At 40.8% G+C, this 17998-nt stretch overlaps 1 protein-coding gene across 5 annotated transcripts in view; it reads left to right on the top strand.

Moving 5' to 3' along the window:
• Positions 1 to 17998, top strand: part of FNDC3A (fibronectin type III domain containing 3A) — a 3267883-nt gene that overhangs the window by 3128403 nt on the left and 121482 nt on the right. For all 5 annotated transcript variants that reach the window (XM_044073165.1, XM_044073164.1, XM_044073166.1 and 2 more), the window contains one exon: positions 14314 to 14526. In XM_044073165.1, coding sequence (XP_043929100.1) covers positions 14314 to 14526 — 213 coding nt within the window. The remainder of the gene's footprint in view (positions 1 to 14313; positions 14527 to 17998) is intronic.

Raw genomic sequence — 17998 nt, 5'->3', positions numbered from 1 at the left:
GATTTTACACCACTGTACTTTCTAGGTTCAGTTGAAAACTCAACCAGTACAGGTCTGTCAGGATTCCCCGATCCCTTTGTCTTTACTCTGATGTCATTTCCTGATAAGGAAGCCACTCTCTAGGCTGCAGTCCAAATGTCTTCTTGGCTTCTTCTCATTCTGTTTCCTTTCTTTCTCTAATTATTTGCTCTCAATACCAGCTTCCTTCAGTAAATTCCATCCCCCCTCTTGTCTGTTCTCTGTACTCCTAATTGCAGTCATCCCAATTGGCAGAATCTTATTCCTGTATTCCATTGTTGGCTTAGTTGTTATTATCGTTTCCACTACTGTATGAAAATAATATTCTGTATGACTGTTGGTATTCTCATAAAGGATCTGTGTGCAAAATCCCTTTCTTTCCTTATTTCTTGAATTACCCCCCCCCCCAGCTTCATTATCATCCCTTTCTTTCTACTTTGAATTGTAGCTTTCTGGTTGTGTTATATATAAGAGCCTTAATTGTGTAGCTGTAAAGCATCCCTTCAAATCTGGTGATCCCAAACCTCCTTGCTCTGTTGGGAGGATCATCTTATCCAACTTGACTCTTGCACTCTGCCCATCCCAAATAAAATCCTTCAACTCTCTATTAATTAATTACGTTACACAACTCCTATGGTTAATAAAAGTATGCCTGACTGTGTGTAATACTAAAGGGGCTAAAAACATTTTACTCCTTGTATCTTGTTATCCATATCCATAGGTACAAGCATCCAGTCTCTGTATATTATCTTTTGTTTGGTCTCTTCCCACATATCCTTAGCTGCTATAACTAAATCCATTTTAATCCGTACTCCTAAATACTTCATTTTACCATGTCTTTATAAATATGGGTATTGCTGGACTCGTTTGTGTGTGGGTGCATAGTTTATAGCTATAGCATTTGTTTTATTTTCATTAATTTTATATAATGAAAAAAGCACGGAGCTGTCTCAGAATATTCCACAACACTGAGATGCCCTTTTCTGCTTCCATCAGGTACAAAATAATATCATCTGCAAAAAAAGACAACGTTTCTTGAACACCATACCAATTATATCTTTGAATTTCTGAGTCCCTTATTTTGTTTAACCATTGGTTCTAAATGTAACACAACAAAGGGGAAAGAAGACACATCAGAGAAGAACCCTCCCACTTGGATTTTTGCCTCCAATCCCTCTTATATTCTTCTAATTTACCTTATTATTGTATCAGGAAATGCAAATGCTTCCTTTACCCTACTTATTAAATCTCAGCTAATTCTGTTAAATGCTTTCCCTGCATCAAAACCCACCAATAACAACGGCTTTATCTTAAATTTTGCTTCCCTCTGGATCATCATTGTTCTATTAATGTTGTCAGATGTTTGCCTCCCTTTCACAAAACCACATTAGTCCATATTTATTAATTTTGGCATCAACTTTGCCATTCTTTTAGCCATTATAGACATAAACACTTTATAATCATGGTTTAGAATTGAAATGGGCCCATATGTAGCTGGATCTTATGGTTCGTTACAGTCTTTCGTTATTGCAGCCACCACAGCTTTTTTCCAGGATGTTGGTGCCCTCCTTCCTTTTAAAATACTGTTAAACAAAACTTTCAGATTGTTGTCATTTTCTTCCCTCCTAACTTCCAAACTTTGACTGGAATACCATCTCTTCCTCAAGGCTTTCCTGTAGATTTCTTATACATCACGATTTATATCTCATCTCCTCCTGTTTAGCTCTTAGTTTTGAGTCTCATCTGCCTCTAACCTTGGTATATTTAAGTCTTCCATAAATATTTCCATTTGTACTTTTTCTTGATTTCTCCACTTCTCTGCTTTATGGAAATTTTCATAAAATTTCCAAAATATCTCTAGCACCTCTACAGGATCTCTGGTTAGTTTTCTTATTATAGGATTCCTAAGTTTGGCAACAATCCTTTTTACTTTCTGTTTCCTGAGTCATTGTGGCAAAAGCTTTGTGCTCTGGAGTTGTTATAAAAAAAAACAGTTACTTAATAGCAGTCTTTCTAAACTCATGCATATTATCCAAATGCTCCTTTATTTCTCTTTAGCAGTCTGTAATTGCATCTCTTCTTGTTCTGTGAGATTACCCTTACTTTAATCTTTGTCAGTCCCTCTAAATAATAATTACTTCTTAACCAGATCTCTCTTTCTTTTATTTCTGTCCAATGTTTTAAACTGTACTTTCATTTTATCCTACTCACTAGCTATAACTTCTGAAGTGCTATCTTCCCTAGAGACTGCTAGATAATTTCCAATACCCATTCCTCAATTTCCTCTTGTTTCTAACAGGTAGGTGGGAAGTTACCAGTGTCTCATCTTTACATCATTACCCTGCATTTTTATCTTAGTAATTATTGGTGCATGATCTGAAATAGGTATTGGCTGTGTATCAAAGTTCTCAATTAAATGGACATGTTCGTGTGAAATACAATTTCTGTCAATTCTAGCCTAATTGTTGTACCTTAGGAGTAATATGTAAATTCACTCTAAGTTCCTTTTCTAAATTCATGTCTTTCATACCAAATATTTTTGTAAGTTTCTTCAGAAATCCATGCTATTTTGTTATATTTCCCGTTCTAGGTCCCCCAGACAAATCCTTTTTGTTTCAAATAAAGTTCCAGTCCCCACCTGTAAGTAATATTCCTTGCTGAAAGCTGATGTTTTTCTCCTAAAATTTTTGGAGCTCCAAAATAGCAGTTCTAGATGGAATGTAAATACATGCCAGTGTAATCCTCATCCCTTGCCAGTAGCACCTTACTGCTACAGATCTGCCATCATTATCTTCTTTCTTCTATCACCAGAGGAGTACCTGTAGTAATTAATATAAGTACACTTCTTTTCCTTTGTACCTGATATTCTTCAGAATGTCCATCCTGAAATCCTTTCTTTATTAAATTCACACGCTCAGTTCTTTCCAAACATGTCTCCTGTAGCATTGCTTTTTGCATTTCTTAATATAATTAAATATTCTTTTCTTTTTGTCTATACCTTTGAAACCATTCACATTCCAAAGTAATATGGAAAGTATCACAATTATGGTAAGAAGTCATTATTCCCACCTATTATATAGTGGCAGCTTTTGTAAATGTCTAAATCCAGCTTTTGTGATAAGTGCATCTGATAATGTTTGGCAGGTTAATCCTTTATGTAGTTTTTTTTTCTTATAATCGACATTGGGCCCTATGCCACATTTTACAAGACTTTTGTTTTAATAAAAACCCTCACAAAACACACACACACAACTCCTACATAACCTTTTAACTTAATACAAACACACATAACTATGTGCATCTTCAGATAATGAAGTTCATCCCTTCTAAAAGGAACATTTGTGCCAGATGGACAGCTGCTAATACAGGCTCTAGTTAACCTGAAATTGAGGGTGTTCTTCGTGTTTCACTGTTGCAGTCATCATCTGTGGGTTATCCCTGCTGTGGTACCCCTTGCCAGCCCGAATACCAGAGTCAGTGTTTTTTTGCGTCGGCTGCTGTTGCCTGTAGTTTGACGTCAGGTCATCAGTGCTGTAAACCAAGGCAGCCAATGCCATTACACCAGTCAGACCTCCCAACCGTACCGAATTACTCAGTTTTTACCGAGTTTTGGGTCCAAATAATGGGGTGCCATGATTCCTGAGTGGCACCCCTTCATTTCCGTTTTTTTCCTGAGCTTTTTTAAATTTTTTCCTTTTCGTTCTTTTTGAGCTGACGTCATCACGTCCGCGATGACGTCAGCTCACTCAGCCTGTCGGAATTGAGTTCTAGGGCTCACGTGCGCACATTTCTGGCCAGCTGTTTGAAATGCATCTGATCTAACAACTAGTTTCTTCTGGACTCTGGAGTTATCTGTGTATGGAGTTATTTCTGCTTGAGTTTAGCTGCAGAGCTTTTAAGGTATGTTTCTTGTTATTAGCTGCAGAGCTGGCCTGGTACTGCTTTTATTTCTGCGTGCTTATCCTGCTTGTGAAATGTGAACATTAGCTGCAGAGCTTTTGCTTATCCTGCTTGTGAAATGTGAACATTAGCTGCACAGCTTTTAAGGTGAATGTTTATCTCTCTATTAGCTGCAGAGTTAGTACTGTTTTTCCTGCTTTATGAATGTTGATTTTTAAAGGTGAACGTTTGTTTATTAGCTGATTTCCTGATCGTTAGCTGCAGAGCTGGTACAGATTTTCCTGCTGATGGACATTAGCGTTTAAAGGCAAATGTTTCCTTATTAGTTGATTTCTTGAATGTTAGTTGTAGAGTCGGTACTTTTTTTCCTGCTTATGAATGCTAGCTCAAAGGTGAATGTTTCTTGCTTATGAACGCTAGCTTTCAAACTTATTAGCTGCTGCAGAGGTTATGTTTCTATTCCGGGTAGAGAGACTTTATGGAGCTGGTACTGCTTTCCTGCTTATGAACGCTAGCTTTTAAACTGCAGAGCTTTGGTTTCTTGCTTATGAAGGCAAACGTTTCTTGCTTATGAGCGCTAGCTTTTAAACTTATTAGCTGCTGCAGAGGTTGATGCCAGGTAGAGAGTGATTATGATTTGGGTAGAGAGAGTGAATGCTAGTTTTTAAACTGCAGAGCTTTTGTTTCCTGCTTATGAGTAGCTTTTAAACTTATTAACTGCTGCAGAGGTTGATTCTGGGCAGAGAGAGTGAATGCTAGCTTTTATGCTTATGATTCGGGTAGAGAGAGTGAACGGTAGCTTTTAAACTGCAGAGCTTTGGTTTCCTGCTTGTGAAGGTTTCTTGCTTATGAACGCTAGCTTGCTTGTGAAGGTGAACATTTTTTTGCGTATGAACGCTAGCTGCAGAGGTTGGTTCTGGGTAGAGAGAGAACGCTAGCTTTAAATTTGGTTTCCTGCTTTTAAACAGTGTGTAATACTAGCTGCAGAGGTTGATTCCGGGTAGAGAGAGAGAGTGAATGCTCGCTAGCTTTTAATTTGGTTTCCTGCTTTTAAAGTGTGCGTGCGTGTGTGTGTGTGTGTGTGTGTGTGTGTGTGTGTGTGTGTGTGTGTGTGTGTGTGTAAAAATGCCTCCAAGTTAATATACCTGGTGGCTACAGGTACTCAGACTCAAACCCTGTACCTTGGCTCCAGGGTCTAAAAGCCTAAAGTCCCTAGCCACCACGACCTGTGAATTTATGCCTTATATTTTGTTCTGTTCCTCATTGCTTTTGTGGTTTTCAGGATTTTTGTGGCAAATCACTAATGGATCGCATTCACTAAATACTGACAGGCATTTGAAATGATGGAAATGTTCTGAACTGGGCAGTTTTGTCAATACTGGTTCATGCATTTTGCTTTATTGCCTACTGGGAAAATGTTTAAACAATAAATGTAAAATGCGCTCTAACATAAGTCTAACAAGTGTGCTGTATTATACAAGGAATTTAATTTAATAAGGATAGATAACTTAATTTAACAAGTGTGCTGTATTATACAAGAAATATAATTTAATAAAGTTGGGAAGGTGTATCAAAGAACGCCTGTATGTTTCTTGTTTTGTGTGCAAGGGGCCTATGATCTGAAAACAGCCCAAAGGTAATCTTTATCCACCACTGGCCAGATGCATTTTCTTGGCTGAGGTGTGGGTTTCAATGCTGTTTCAATGAATTTGAGTTTCAAGGGCAGAGAAATTTTAATGCCAAGTCTATTTTCATTGTGAGACAGTATTACTTTGCTTAGCAGATATCGATTAGTGTTTGTGCATTGTGCTATAAAATATAAAAATATAATCCAAATCATTCTAGAAGTAAAGCAGTATGCATGCACACATGAGTGTTTATGGTAAATGGGACGAAATAGCCAGGTAATGGGACATTGGCTGCAGGGGGACTCTGGGGCCATATTTTGGTTGTCTGTTCTTCAGTTTGCATTTGAAAGTTGGTATCCCACAATTCTGCGGGAGTGGGCGTGGTTACATAATTATGTATGCAAATTTTTCATTAATCAGCGTACAGATTTGTACTTTTTTTTCATGGGTCTTGTCCAGATTTTTGATGTTTCCAGGTTGAGAGGTATGACACTAGTCTTTCTTGCCATGGAGCTGATAGCAGAAGCAGTTTGCAAGTGTGCCAGTCGGTTGCTACCACAGTTTGAATTTCAGCTTAAAAATACATCTAAGTTCCCAGTTGGGGATCCTTTTTTCCTGTACTAACCGATGTCCGAAAAAGAGAACCATTCGCCGTAGAGCTCTTATTGTAGATAGGTATTTTCGTCTTTCATCTTGGCATTCACGAAATGGCATCCGTCAGCCAACAATCCATGGACATTCTGAAAAAACGCAGAGATAAAGATAGAGACAAGCCACACAAGACTAAGCCTTCCAACAACTCTACCGCTGAGCAGGTTGTCAGTTCTACAGAATTCAGTGAGGCGCTTTTGCAGCCCCTGATGTCCGATTCGATATCTAAGCAGGCCTCTACTGAGACCCTTTCAGAGTCCGATATGCCTCAGAAATCACCTTCATCTTCTGAGCCTTTGGCTCTCTCTGCCTCCATTGGGTCTGGAGCCACGACACAGGCACTGGCTTCCAAGGAGGCCTCTTGCACTATCGAATCTAGACAAAAACCAACGTTGTCTTATCCGACTACCATTTCTCTCAGACCAATGGTTACTCTTAGGCCTAGAAGCCAGTCCACTTCTAGAAGATCTGCCTCTAGCCACCATCTTGCTCCTGCTCCACCACCCCAAGCCCAAATACTTAAAATGGTGGAGGATCTCATTTCTCTTATCAGGGGTAGTCAGGCCACAACTTCTAAAAGGAAAAGACACCCTTCCCCAGAAATTATGACAGAACAGGATTCTGAGGAATCTGACTATTCAGATTTTGAAGAGGAACAACAACCTCTGACTGCTTATCCATTCCTTCTGCCTCCCCACCAGAAGACCTTTCCTTTGGGGAAACCTTTCACACCCTCAGGGAACATTTCCAGTGGGAATATCAGGATTTTCCCCCAGTCTAAGAAAAGACTTAGAGAGTTTCTGGACCTGCCCCAGCACAGACCTCTGGCCATCCCTCCTGTTTTAGAAGTGGTGGATGATGTTTTCCTTGAATCCAGCTTAGCCCCTTTACACCCTCCCACCTGCTCCCAGTAAACCTGACATGTATTACAGAGTACCGGATTCTCACAAATACCTGTACAGAAATCCTTCTGCAAACCCAGAGGTCATTACACAGGGACCAAAAGGAGCTAAGACTAGTTCTGCCAATAATCCTGTTCCTTCTGACGAGGATTCCAGAGCTGTGAACAGATGGGGTAAAAAAGTATACACCTCTGCAACCTTAGCTATCAGAGCTCTCAACTGTCAGTTTAATATGATAAAATATCAACAACACACTTTGGAACTATTAAAGCAAAAGATTTCAACCTTTCCTGACTGTGCCATTTCGAAAAGATTTACTGCACTCTACTTGTCAAGGGGCCAAACACTCATTACACTGTGGCTATGATGCCCTAGAAGCCTCAAACAGAGCAGCAGTGTCAGGATCTATCATTAGGGGACATGCATGGCTGAAGGAACAACCTCTCCCTGATCATGTCAAGTCTAAACTAATAGAAGCACCCCTAGATAAGGGCCGCTTGTTTGGAGTAAAAGCAGAAGAGGTGCTTAAAAATATGAAAGACAAAGCAAAATCTATGCAAACAGTAAACTATTTCTTTCAGGTTCAACCCCCTAGGTTCAGCAGGAACTTTCCCTCTAAGCACCGGTCCTTCCCCGCACCCAGCAGACAGGGTCAAGGTAAGCCTCGCAGGGACAGACCACCCAGACCCCTATCCCAGGGGCAGCAGGGAACCAAATAGTGGACCACTTCTGCCCCAAAGGCAGAGAGTTCTAAACCACCCTTCTATGGAAAAAAACTCTCAGTGACCCCCCCCCCCCGCCCGCCTTTCACTCACCAAAAGCTAGGAGGAAGGCTCTCCCTCTGCAAAAAAAATTGGCTTTCTTTAACAAAGGACCAATTGGTCTTAAAAATAATTTTTCAGCGATACAAATTCTCTTTCAACGACATCCCAATTTCAAGAGGGTACCCAGACTTACCTCCAAATTAGTGGGCAGAGGCATTGAAACAGGTGCAAACTCTCATATCCCAGGAGACAGTAGAACCTGTCCCCTCAGATCAAACAGGCAAAGGCTGTTATGCGAGACTATTCCTTGTTCCCAGAAAAGAGGGCACTTGGCGCCCCATCCTGGATCTATCCATTCTGATCACCTCCCTGGTGGTCCCCAAATTCAAAATGCTAACTTTGCAGCAGCTGCCACCTATGCTGACAAAAAATGCCTGGCTAGTGACCCTAGACCTAAAAGATGCCTACCTCCACATCCCCATAAGGAAATCCTGCAGGAATTTCCTGCGCTTCAGAGCAGGCTCACAACACTTTCAGTTCTCTTTGCTACCCTTTGGCTTCTCTACTGGGCCCATAGTATTCACCAAATGCTTAGCCCCAGCCATAGCATTTTGCAAACAGAGAAATATATAGATTTTCCCTTATCCGGGTGACTGCTTCACTCAGGCAGAATGTAAAGAGCAGCTGCTCCAGGACCATCTCTTTGTCAAAACCCTCCTAAATTCACTAGGGTTCACCATCAATGAGAAGAAATCAAAGCAAACACCCTCCAGGAAGATAATTTTCTTGGGAGCTCTGCTGGACACAGCATCCCAAATGGCATTCCTATCCCCAGAAAAGCAGGACTTCCTACCTCTCTACTTTACCCATCTGGCTTCCAGAAGTCATCTCACTGTGAGGAAGTTCCTGCAAGCCTTGGGGTACGTGGCATCTTGCATCCTTCTAATTCCTCTGGCCAGGCTTCACATGAGGAAATTTCAGTGGTATCTAAAGAACCTTTGCTGTCAGCACACTCAGCCTCTAGAGACCTCTCTCTCGCTGATCCCCTGTATAAGGGCCGAGTTTCTCTGGTGGGCAGGGGCGTGTGCCAAGAACAAGGCTCTTCCCTTCCAGCCAGACCATCACTACCGACGCCTCAGACATTGTTTGGGGGGACTAAACTAACAGGTAGGTGCACCCAAGGTCTTTGGGATGCCCAGCACCTTCCCTTACACATCACCCAGAAGGAAATTATGGCAGTACAAAAGGCCTTGATATTCTTCAAACCCCATCTCAGGCCAGGGATTCTCCTTATCAAAACAGACAACACCACAGTAATGTGGTATGTCAACAAACAGGGAGGGACCCAGTCTTACCCTCTGTGCAGGCTAGCAATGAACTTCTGGCTGACAGCCACCTCCATGGGTCTACACCTAATTGCCCAATACCTACCAGGGGTCAACAGCACCCTGGCAGACCACCTAAGCAGAAATGTACTGCACCCCCACGAATGGCAGCTCCACAGAAAATTCTTTTTGAAAGTCACTCAGGTGTGGGGAACTCCAGAGTTGGATCTCTTTGCTTCGCACCTCAGCCACCAGCTGGAAAAATTATGTACCAGGGAGTATCACCACCTAGCATGGAAGGTGGATGCCTTGACCTTCCCCTGGAACTCCCTCTTCGTGTGCGCATTCCCTTCTCTGCCTCTTATTCCCAAGGTACTGATCAAAATAAGGGAGGAGAGACCAAAGGCCATCCTCATTGCTCCAGATTGGCCCAGACAGCATTGGTACCCCTTACTGTGCAGCCTGACATTATAGCCCCCAGGCAGCTTCCCCTGATCTCAGACCTCTTGACCCAGGTGGGGGGGGGGGATGCTGCACCCAGACTTGCAGACTCAAAATCTGTCAGCATGGGTAATATTTTAAAAGCAAACAAGGGGTCCATGTTAAGCAAACAGGTCCTAGACATTATCACAGAGGTCAGAAGGCCCAGCACCAAAAAATCTTACGGAGGGAAATGGAAACGATTCTACTCCTGGAGCCAGTCCAGAGGGGCCAGTACTTCCGAACCTTCCATCGCTCTTATCTTGGATTACCTAGCCGAGTTATTCAATAGTGGCCTCTCCTTCTCTTCTATTAAAATCCATGCCTCAGCCATTTCAGCTCATTTCAATTCAGACCAGCCCCTCTTCTCACATCCTTTGATTAAACAATTCCTCAGAGAGGCTTATAATATTAGACCTCCCAGAAGGCCACCCACGCCAGCCTGGGACCTGAATTATGTTTTAGAAAAACTAACCTTACCTCCAGTTGGACCTGCTGCTTCAGCAGAATTGAAATACCTCTCCTGGAAGACTGCTTTCCTCCTAGCTATCACCTCAGCCAGAAGGGTTTCAGAACTTCAGGCACTCATGGCCATTGAGCCCTTCATCATTTTCCATGCAGACGGGGTCTCCTTGAGGATTAACCCCACCTTTATGCCCAAGGTGGTATCTGATGGTGACCCTCAACCAGGCCATACATCTACCCACCTTCTTTCCCAACCATCAAAACAAGGAGGAAAGAATTCTTCATTCACTAGACATGCAGAGACAACTCAGATACTACCTGGACTGTACTAAGCCCTTCAGAAAAACAGACCAGCTTCTTGTCAGGTTTGCCCCAGGAGCAAAGGGGAAACCCATTTCTAAGCAAACCATTTCCAAATGGATATCCCACTGTATCCATTTCTGCTACAGACTACATGGGAAATCACCGCTAAGTCTATTGGTACCCACTCCACTAGGGCAGCCTCTAGTTCCACAGCATTCCTCAGAGGAGTCCCCACTAGTGACATCTTGGAAGCTGCCACCTGGACCTCTGTCCACACCTTTACAAAGCTTTATCACCTTCCTCTTTTCTTGAAGTCTAGGGCAGGGTTTGCCTCTGCAGGGCTTGTTGACCCATGCCTAGGGCTCTAACCTATCCTTCCACCCCTCTCCTCAGCTTTGGGAATCCTCCCACAGGTGATGACTGCAGCAGTGAAACACAATGAACATAGTTGTGTACACTTACCATAAATGTAGATGTTTGAGTGTATTCACTGTTGCAGTCCTGGTTTCCCTCCTTCCCCCTTATATCCTCTTTCCCTAGGGTGGCATAAGCTTCCCACTGTGGTTTTTAGCCACCAAGACCACTTTGCAATATTTCCTTGTGCTTCTGATGGGTTAGGGCAAGAAAAACTGATGTAGTGGTGTCGGCTGCCTTGCTTTGTAGCACTGATGACGTGATGTCAGACTACAAGTGACAGCAGCTGACGCAGCAAAACTTTGACTCTGGTATTCGAGCCCGCCGAGGGCTACCACAGCAGGGACAACTCACAGGTGATCACTACAACAGTGAATACACTCAAACATCTACATTTATGGTAACTGTACACAACTGTACTTTATCCATGCTAAGACGCATGTTATTGCCTATGCTGCTACTTACATTAATTAACAGTTCCTGCAGTGGAATACTAGTCCAGTTGCTTATTTGTGCCTTCATAAAATGAGTACAATCTGTTCCTTCATGTTTCTGTGGTACAACAGAACATCTCAGCTTTTCCCTACATCCTCTGTCTTCTAATTCTACCATTTTGTTAAATATCTCTTCTTGAGCAGTCTCATGCTTACTTGGAAAGGATGCTGCACATCGGCTCTCTGAACTAAGGGTAGTATCCTGTGTGTTTTGTCTCTGAAAGTGTATCTCCCTCTTTTACTTTTTCTCATCATGTTAGATAAAATGTTAATTGTGTTGTATCAAAACAGGGCAGCAAGTTACTAATTAATTTAAATCCTGAGTTTAGTATCCTTAATCTCTGTTAATCTACTGTATAAGATTGAGTATGTCACTTACACAATGTTTTTGGGTCTCTCCTAAAAACAATGCAGCTGTGCCTCATGGGATTATCTTGTTAAAATAACTATAATGATTAAGGAGGGTAAAACAGGCCCTGCTGTTATGGGAACAGTTTGGATTAGACTGCATTATCCTTGTCATTGGATTTGGAGATATGCTGTAATGGAAGTGGAAAAGTTCAGTTCTTCTTTCGGCTTTTCCCTGTTAGGAGTTACCACAGTGGAACTCCAGTCCGCTAATAATTTGCAGTAGATTTTTACGGTGCCGAGGTGCCAGCTCGACGCCCAATCTTCAACGAAGGCACGCCCATTTACACGTCTTTCGAACGCCACTCCACCACGGGGAGGACATGCAGACTCCACACAGAAGGCACCCCAGCTGAGAATCGAACGGGATAACCTCTTGCTGTGAGGCAACAACACAACCGCTGCACCACTGAAAAGTTCAGTGATGGAAAAAAATGTACATCGTGCTTTGCGCCATTGTGTTTACAGATTGTTGGCCAATTGTTTAGCCTCCTAATGTTACATTTCTTTATTTTATGAAATTTTTAATGAATGGGGGGAGAAGCATCAACCACTGTCAGGTGTAGGTTTTGATACTCCACACAATACAATTTTGAGAAACAGTGTACATGGCAAGGCTTTATCAAATGAAGTTAATGATGGTGGGGGAACTTTTAGTAGTGATATTTTAGCCCAGAAAAGTGACTTCACTAGGGCCTTTATTCTGCAGTATAGTACAGGTTCCCACCTAATCAAGGATATTATTAATAAGAATTGGTTTATTTTAGCTAGTGATGACAAACTCAAAGAAATTGTAGGACCTAGACCTATACTTACTTACAAAAGAGCAAATAACATTAAAAAAAGTTGAAATCAGGTCAGACAAATAAGAAAATGAATAAGGGGCATAGAAAACATGGTACTTGTGCTTAGTGTAAATATTTTCTTGCAGCCAGAGAATGCAATTAAATAACCAGTCAAACTCCACTGTGTATGTGCAAGATGGCAAATGTATGTCGGCTTTTCCCAGTTAGGGGTCGCCACAGCGGATCACCTGTCCGCTCATGATTGGTAGTGGAGTTTTACGGTGTCAAGTTGCCAGCCCGCCGCCCAACCTTCTACAGAGGGCACACACGCATGCACTCACATCTAAGGCCAATTTAGAGTGTCCAATCCACCTACAGCATGTCTTTGGGATGTGGGAGGAAACCGGAGCACCCGGAGGAAACCCACACAGCCACAGGGAGGACATGCAGACTCTGCACAGAAGGCACCCCAGCCGAGGATCGAACCAGAGAACCTTTTGCTGTGAGGCGACAATGCTAACCACTGCACCACCGCAGCCGCCTGGCAACTGTATGTCTAAAGGACTAATATACCTGGCCATCTGCTTTTCTTGTTCTGCCTTTTATGTCGACAAGACCAGGAGGTAGTTGAAAAAGTGAATATATGAGCACAGCTACAACATTTTGAAACATAATCAGAATAAAGCCCCATTCAGGCACTCAATGTCCTGTCCTGGGTTTAAATGCTTTTTGTTTACAATCCTAGAGAAAGCAACCCCTAACCCAGAGGGAGGTTCATAGAAGGATTACCTGGAATTAAGTGAATTAACATGGCAAATGAAATTAGATGTGACTCACTTTCCCGGTATTAATGACATTGTATCTTTATTACCAGTCTTAAAACAAAGGGCTAATAAACTGTAATATCGTAATAATACCCTGTCAACAAGTCTTACATTGTTTTTTGTATTACTTGTGTGTACTTTTTATTCACTTTTTAAATACAGATGAATTTTTTGCAGTAGTTTTTTACACACACACATGTGCAGATAATATAGATGCACGTGTGTGTGTGTGTATATATAATATATATATATTCTACAGTCTATTTATGAATGTTCTTATAAAACAGTACAGTTTTTATAAGGAATGCATTTTACAAAAAGCACATATTTTAAATAGTATTTCAAATAGAACTTATTCTATAGTTTTAACCAATGTGATGTTTTTTATTGAGAATTCAAGCTTTTTCTATTTTGCATTTATTTTTGTTAAACAAGGTACCTTTACGTTTTGGATTGTTTGATTACTTAATTGGGGGCCAGTTATTTGCTTTTGCTATAAAAATGGTCTCAGATACTGTTACACCTTATTCTGGTAAAGTTTTCTTAGAAGACGAAAAGCTAATCCTGTATTTGGAAGCTTAAATAAATCCTTTTTGTGGTGGTTTTAATTCACTGGTTTGTGGCTTCCTTTCTGGAGTTGGAGTTTGCCTAAAGCTGGTTTTGGTATTTGAATGAGACTGATTCTCATGACCTTCTATACTGTGTTGGATAATAATGTTACCTGTTCTGGCTGCTAGAAATGACATCCTTACATAAAGAGAAATCCTGCAGGATGGTATAGTTGCTGAATGATTAAGTCATGAGTGTGGATTACATTAAGATGAAAACAACATGGCATGAATTTAGGACTGCGTGTATTAACTCATCTGAAATAAATTATTTCTGGGTTTATTATCTTCAACTGTGTATATTCCCTCCTTGAGTTACTTTTCTTTTTCTTAATTTCTGCTAGGATACGAGTTCAAGCTCTTAACAGCATTGGTGCTGGTCCTTTCAGCCACACGTTAAAAATGAAAACAAAGCCTCTTCCTCCTGATCCTCCACGGCTAGAGTGCACAGTTTTCAGCCATCAGACTCTCAAACTGAAGTGGGGCGAAGGTGCTGCCAAAACAGTCGCCTCAGACACCATTCAGTACCATCTTCAGATGGAACATACAAATGGGCGGTAAGTTTGGCATTTGTCAATTGAATGAACCCTTATAAAACCAGACATTAACATCTGATTGTTTCATATGATCTAAGATACTGGATTATGCTGCTGATGGAACAGTCAGGAAAGGTAAAATTAAATCAGGTACAAACTAAGCACATGATATTGCACTGGTCTTTGTCATACAATGCAAGACATGTTAGCAAGCATTACAAGGGAGCATTTTTATTGGAAGATTTCTTGGCCCTAAAGTGGAATTCACACCTTTGTAATGTTTAACAAACTATTTATTTGTACATTTTTAATAGAAGGACCTAATTTTTCCCTGTTACTATTTACAGCTACTTATGTCCACCTTCCACAATTTAAATTCTTTCTACTGTATTCCCTGCTTCATGGAAATTGGATGCATTAAGTTGTCTTTTCTTCTTTTTTTAATCTTATGGATAAGTACATCCCTGCTGTTTCTCCTTGTGCATCACAGAAGAATGCACCAGTCAAATTATTATTTATATAGCCAAGGAAAAGTTAATTAGCAGCAGCATTTCTTGAAATACAATTTGATAGTGTCAGTAGACAGTTGTATGTAGCATTTCCAACTGAATGCTATATGGCAGACATTGCAGTTTGTAATCTGCAGTAATTTCAGAAGTAGTTATTTTAGTCTGGATAATAGATGGGGCTTTGAACAGTACAGCTCCTTGTCAGCAGTGTCACAGTTGCAGGAATACTGCCATTACCACTTTTGTTTGCATGAAAGATGTACTGGAATAACTTGTCAGAAGTTAGACTGAATAAAGATGTATATACATTGTTCAGGTGGTGGTGCTGCGGTAGCGTTGTTGCCTCACAGTAAGATGCTGTCCGGTTCGATTCTCAGCTAGAGTGTCTTCTGCGTGGAGACATGCGTGAATGGGCGTACCTTCGTTGAAGGTTGTGCGTCAGGCCTGGCAAGCCGGTACGTAAAAATCAACTGCCAGTCATTAGCGGACCGGAGTTCCGCTGTGGCGACCCCTAACCGGGAAAAGTCGAAAGACACAAATACAGTGTTCAGGTTAAAAATGGATGTGGGCAGCTGAAATACTTCATTTGAGAGTTAATAATGCATACATAATTTTATACATACTCAGGAGGGTAGTTTGTATAAGCCTTCACACTTGCAAATTTCCTTTTTTATCTATTTTAACTGTTCTTTTTATTTTTAGTATAAGCTGGGGAATTTGGCTGATTTTTCTGTAATTTTCATAGTGCTTGTATTTTCTTGAAAAAAAAATATTTACATACACACCCACACTAACAGGCTGCTCATACCATAATTCAGGAGGAAGTATTTTAGGAGAGAGTCAAAACACAGGAACATTATTACGTTCATCATTTCAGATCTGCAGTGTAAATGTTTTTCAGGCACTACCCACAACTCAGCTGAAGCCTCCATTTGTCCCTCGCTTGGTGGCATTGATGTTGGTTTTGCAGTAATAAAATATAGTCCTGTCACTACCTTGTACTCTGCAATTCTTCATCCCAGTTCTGTTGAATCCATTGAGTCATAATTTTCATATATTCTGTTGAAAGTATTTTTAAACATTAATTTGCAGATTACTTTTGTGGTAACTCAGTGCCAGTTTATGGTATTGTTATTGTTGTTGGCCATCTCTCTACAAGTACTACTGTTGAAGGATTGATGAATCTGATAATCTTTGCATAAGAAGCTTTTGAGTAAATGTGCTTGTGAAAGACATTTGGCACCTCAGGCTTTCACATTGTGTGAAATTTGTTTTCATGTTGCACACAGATTTGTGTACAGTATACAATGTTTAAGGTCATTATTAGGAAAGTAATTAACTTTGTTTTTTTTTGGGGGGGGGGGGTCAAAGATTAGGACCATGACAGCTAAGAACTAATAGGTGGAGATAGAAACTAAATAGATGGTGGAAATCCATCAAAGCCGAATACAATGAACTGACAAATATCCCACTGGTAAGGGTCTTAAAAAAGCAAGTGCCGTGCTGTGATCTTCGTTAACTTTGCTTCTTTTGGGGTCTAGGACGCCATTACAAGTGAAAAGCTGTACAAATGCCACATTGAAAGAAAAAAAGAACAAAAAAGAAAAAATAACACACACTTTGTATCACAATCAGCTTTATCACTGCATCTTGGAGAAAACAGATGTCCCCAGTGTACTGACCACATGAAAAGAAGTGTGACGTTTAACTAATTGTGCTTTACCCTACACTTAGTTATTATACTGGTGTTACACTCATCTTCTTTTTGGACCACTAAACCATCAGCTGTATGCAACATAGAAGCTACTGGAATTTTGTCTTCTGTTCTAAAAAGTAAAAGACAATCAAAACAAGATTTTGAAGGTGGGGAGAGAAATTTGTGTTGTACTGCTCTACACTGTATATTCATTATACTGAGGAGGCGTAGTTTTTTTCTTTGTCATCGTGTTCAGCTTCAAATGATATCACCATTACTGTAATTATGAACATTATGAAGACCTGTAAATGTTGAGATGAGTAATGCTCCTTTCATAAGAGAAGGTACTTTGAGTTCTTTAGTGGTGTTAGCCACAGCATTAGTTAACTTTTGCTACATTCTTCATTAAATGAAAAATATCATGAAATGTGTTGAAGAACATCTCATTATCAGAGTGCACAGGATGGTAGTACCAAGATAAATTATATAGGGTCCTAAAGAACACCTAGAGATGTTCAGGACCCATAGAGGGGATCTTTGATCCCTCAGAAAAAGCTTTTTTATCAGGGTCTCTGCCATTGGGTAGAAAAAAGAGGTTTTGGAAAAAAAAAAAAGGTGAACAAAAAGTGTGTATTTCCTTTGGCTTGGCAAGTAAAAAATGCACGTTGCCAGTATGTAATTTTAAGTGCTATCCAGGTGTGGCCTTAGGCCATATGCAAGATGTTGTTGACCATCTTACATAAGAGAACAGTAAATCGTTGGCCACTTGACAGAAGAGAGATAATGCAGTCACTGTGGTTGCACTGACTGACTAAAACCCCAACTTACTTTGAGAATATCAGGCCAGCTTTTCTATGTCTCTCTTATTCCTGATACATTATTTGGGCACAGAGCTTAGGAGAATTCTATCTATAACTAACGATCCTAGCTATAAAGAAAAAATGAGTCCATCTCAGATCTATTGATTGACTCAAGCTCATTTAGATATACCTAGTGGATTGTTGGAGATGTAAAATGAGTTGTAAATGGCTAAGATATGGTAAGACATCTTTTTCGTAGATAATAGGATGGGGGAGTTCAGAGCTGGTATCTTCCTCGTCAGGTCTAGATGTGATGGAATTATGAAGGAATCTGGACATACCTCCACCAGAGGCACCCCCAGGACAGGGTCTGAATGGTAGGCAATGAAACCTGCTAAGGAACGTGTGTTATCTACACTAGAACCATGTATCAGTAATACTACAGATGTCAGTCTTTTTTAGGGTTAGGAAGGCTTCTAACGAGAACA

Source organism: Protopterus annectens, chromosome 5.part1 (genome assembly GCF_019279795.1).
Source record: "Protopterus annectens isolate FY-2018-M chromosome 5.part1, PAN1.0, whole genome shotgun sequence".
In the NCBI taxonomy this organism is placed as follows: Eukaryota; Metazoa; Chordata; order Ceratodontiformes; family Protopteridae; genus Protopterus; species Protopterus annectens.
Note: the sequence above shows the minus strand (reverse complement) of the source record. Positions and strands in the feature narration are given on the sequence as shown.